At 39.8% G+C, this 4,279-nt stretch overlaps 1 protein-coding gene across 1 annotated transcript; it reads right to left on the reverse strand.

The window, feature by feature from the left end:
* Positions 1–2,000: 2,000 nt before the first annotated feature.
* LOC116890267 (40S ribosomal protein S19-like) lies at positions 2,001–3,845 on the reverse strand. The gene is made up of 2 exons (XM_032890988.1): positions 3,791–3,845; positions 2,001–2,452 (listed from the first exon to the last, which is right to left on the reverse strand). Exons 1-2 carry the CDS (start codon positions 3,843–3,845, stop codon positions 2,001–2,003), a joined length of 507 nt encoding a protein of 168 aa, XP_032746879.1.
* Positions 3,846–4,279: the final 434 nt, after the last annotated feature.

Consider the following 4,279-nt stretch of genomic DNA (forward strand, 5'->3'; position numbering starts at 1 on the left):
GTGGATCCAGTGATTTTATTGTCATTAATATCAGCATTTTAACTTTGAAACTATAAATATAACGTGAAGCAAAGAAATAACTATTTCACTGTACTGAGTATGTTTCAAAGCAACTATTTTATTATAAGAAAAAAATTTATACTATTTAACTTTAAAAACTATAATCTTAATGTTATTTGGAAAGATTAACATAGAATAATGATTAATCATTTTTGTTATAGGCACCCATAAATTTCAGTTCTGTCTATTGTAAAATAAAAAAATAGAAAAATGACAACTCTAGAACAATAAGCTTGTATCAACACAAAAAACACAAGTCTCACCTCAAAGGAGACAAGACATGGTTTATTCTTAAACCAAAAATGGTGGACCATGTCCTAGGAATATGGGTCTAAGAAACCCCAAATTCTATGTTCCAATGGATGTTTGATGTTTTTATAGTAAGAGAGCAAGAAAGTCATAAATCAAGACATTTTTCAAATCCATTGGTGGAAACAAGGGGCAGGTGAATTAAAGCAACACTGGAAAGCTCTCTGACTGGACCTCTGTTCAGACACTATCCGGTGGCATCCCAATCTTCTGGCTGGTAGGAGCTAGGTGTTTGTACATTCCAAAGTATTTACCTAGTAGTCACAAAGTCTTATAATGTTTTCTGATTTACTGAGGAGAACAATTAAATGGCTATTAAGAGGACTGAAGATGGCCTTAGGTAATTTGGCTCTTGGCTTGCAATGTTCCAACATCACCAGCAGCCAAGCATTGAAGCTCCGTCCAGTTCAGTTACTTAGCCTTGCAGTGGAAGGAAGATTTGAGCCCTTCCAGGAGATTTCATTTACATTTCTCTTGTGCCTAGACTATAATTTATGGCTATAATTCCCTTCAGTGAGAGGACACCATGGGAAAATCACTGACTCTAATCTAAAGTAAAAATGTAAATAGGGAATGTGGGTCATTTCATGTCTAGGTAATTTCAACAGGCATCACTCTTCATTGTGGCCACTTGAAAGGATTATCAAAGGCCACAGATGTGTGTTCAAATAGCTGAAAGACTAATGATTGACTAGCAGATTGCCTGGTATGTGTGAGTTTCTAGTTGTCAGGACAACTCTCTCAGTACTAAAGTCTGATAACGGAAGAGAAGGGACTGGATACTGACTCTCTTCTTACCGACAGATTACAAGATTGCTGCATTGAATGGAAAGAGTCTAGCCAGTAAATGCATAATAGGTTAACAGATAGATGACTGCTATGATTTGAATGATTGTCCTCCCACCCAGTTCACACATTAAAACTTAGACCATCATGATATGAAGACAGAGGGATTTGGGGAGAGGATGAGGTTTGGAAAGCTGTGTCCTTGTTATCAGGATTATTGCCTACTAAAGGAGGCCTGAGGGAGCGAGTCTGTACTTTAACACATAAAGACATAAAGAAAGCATCATCCCTGAGAACAGGCCAACTAGAAACTTCCTGTGGAATGTTTGTCATGGGCTTCTCAGTCTCCAGGATTGTGTGATAACTTTTTATTGTTTGTAAATTATTCACTCTAAGCTACTTTCCTATAGCAGCCAAAAAGTTCTGTAACAGACACCATGTTGCCACTCCTAATGAAATAGTCCAGAGTACTAATTACCAATAGGTAGGAAAACTGTCACGTAGGCGTTATGGGGAATTTTACAATGAGAAAACCAATTTTCCACCCAATGATCACTTACAGCAATCAATCTTTGCACCAATGAGTCAAACTTCAGACAGAAATTGTGAGCCCTCCCCAATAGACTGTTGTCTTCACGCAGGTTAGGGCTGGCACCTGTCCAGGATAGGACAGGGCCTGTGATTGGGCAGTGAGAAAGGGGGCGGGGACAGAGTTTTGGTAAGGGGAGAGAGAAGAGCCAAGATGGAGGCAGAGAAGGATGACCCAGATCCATGTGACCTTAAATGGCCACAGGGTAGTTATGAAATTTTTTTTAATGAATGAGGCAATTTATTAACCCTTTGTTCTAACACTTCTTGTTGGCAGCTGCCACCTGTCCAGAGATCCTGTCCAGATCTCTCTGTCCCTGAGGTGTTAGCTTATGGCCCCCATCTTGGTCCTTTTCCACCATTTTCAGCCCCTCCAGGGCTTGGAGGACTCGGCGGGCCACACTCTTAGAGCCTCTGTTGAGGTGGCTGGGCCTGACACCATTTCTCTGCGGTCCTCCATAGATCGTGATCATGGAACCAACTCCCGCACCACCACGGAGGTACGGGTGCCGTGCTGTGGAAGCAGCTTGTGTATAGAACCAGTTCTCATCATATGGGGCAAGCTCTTTATGTTTGGCCAGCTTGACTGTGTCCACCCATCCGGGGACTTTCAGCTTCCCGGACTTTTTGAGGAAGGCTGCCAGAGCTCTGATGAACTCCTGCTGGTTAACGTCTTTTACAATAACTCCGGCATCGTGCGGCCTCCGTTCTGCCAGCCAGGGGAAAGGGCGTTAGGAATATTTCTTAAGAGATGCATTTTTATAAGACGATTTGTTTTATCTAGGTGGGAAGTTAATATCATAATCAATTGGTTGTGAATTTATTGTGTGGACGTTTTGTAGCGTGTAAATAATTTACTGAGGTAAATTATTGAGATAAATTTGATTGTTAAGTTCCTAGCTTCTGGAGTTTTGATTTGGTTGGGCCGGTGTGGGTTATGACAGTGACCGAAGCGGGTATTTGCAGGGAATGTGAGCAGAATTCGACAGCAGAGAGACAGCCGGGAGAGGGTGACCATGACATGTGGTCAGAAAATAGCTGGGGTGGCGTGAAGTGGTGCCCCAGAGCAGCCGCCACTGAGATGAAAATACCCCACTAATGCCATATGGCTCGACGATGCCAGCTAGCAAGGGTTTGTGGGTATTTTCATTATTTAGTGCAACACTCCCCCGCCAAAAAATTTTTTTAAAAGAACCTTGATACCACTAAAACTTTGGCTGAAATATGTGATGTGAATTTTAATCCCTCTGAAACATGATGCCATGAACGAAGCTCTCTCTGCTCCATCAGCACAGCATGCACATACATGTGAGTCTCCAGATGCACGCCACTGCCAACAAAGCAAGTGGACTTGTTTGTCGCATGTCATAGATCCACTCAGGGCTCTCCTATGTTTGCTCCAGACTCCCCCTCCTAAAGTACATCTTTCGTGAGGTAAACAGTATGGGTGAGCAGTATACATGAACAGGAGGCACTTCATTGGAGCCATTTTTAATTACACAGACCAAGGATTTCTTAAAAGTATATCAAACTATCGCATATTCGTGATACCCAGAGTCTTACATGACATGTAACAAATTTGTTTTGATTAATGAGATAGATTACTTAAAATTCAGGCAGAATGAAAAAAATTTTAGACACAAGAAAATCTTAGATATAATTTCTGCTCACCATGACAGTGTAGAAAAACGGTCAGAAACACTACATTTATTCATAGCACATGTTTTATTAAAATTTGACTGCATTAGAATAAATTTTCATGTATTAGCAAAAAGGAATTAACAGTTTTTACATTTATTTAGTTTGGAGCCAGGGTGAGCTTGTAGAGATTGAGAAACAGTCATGGGAGTTAGCTCTTCCTTACACCATCTGAGCTCCAGGAATGGAAATTCGTCATCGGGCCTTGACCTAGGGGTGACTGAACCAAGTCACCAACACTCTAAAAGAACTTTTGGAAATCTATATAATCTTTGTGATACTATGTCTGCTTTAACTTATGATTTTTTTAATCAAAACAATGGATGGCTTATCACAGAAGTAGGCTTACCACCTGAAGATTTTAGGTTTTTTGCAGAGAACTGAAAATTTTCATAAATGTTCATGTGTTCACAGAACAATTATTTGTGGACATATTATTAATTTATTTCTATCATAAAGATATGCTTAAGCCTTCCCATTGTATTCGCATAATTTCATCATTTATTTCTATTTGCTTGATACGTCCAAAGGAAAGAATAGATGTGTAAAAGGAAAATTATGCTGTGGTCATCAGAATCTGAAATAACGTAGATCCTCAGGAAGGGATTTACAGGGCTTCTCCATCTTTGTAGACTGAGTTAAATCACAAATCAGAACACGAACTTGCAGAAAAGGTAGATTGTTCATTAAAGGTGTTTTGTTTGTTTGTTTGTTTGGTTGGTCCGTTGGCTGGTTGGTTATTTAGTTGTTTTATTGTTGTTGTTGTTTGGTTTGGTGGGGGGTGTATTTGAAATTGTATTAATATCTTTGTTAAAGAATATTTGGTTATGTAAGTTAT

This window comes from Rattus rattus, chromosome 1 (genome assembly GCF_011064425.1).
Source record: "Rattus rattus isolate New Zealand chromosome 1, Rrattus_CSIRO_v1, whole genome shotgun sequence".
In the NCBI taxonomy this organism is placed as follows: Eukaryota; Metazoa; Chordata; class Mammalia; order Rodentia; family Muridae; genus Rattus; species Rattus rattus.

Bases quoted from the DNA above. Each gene is read 5' to 3' on its own strand.
- LOC116890267 (XM_032890988.1), bottom strand. From the start codon at position 3,845: ATGAACATTTATGAAAATTTTCAGTTCTCTGCAAAAAACCTAAAATCT. The intron at 2,453-3,790 runs GTAAGCCTACTT...CCTGGCTGGCAG, and splicing joins AAACCTAAAATCTTCAGGTG to AACGGAGGCCGCACGATGCC.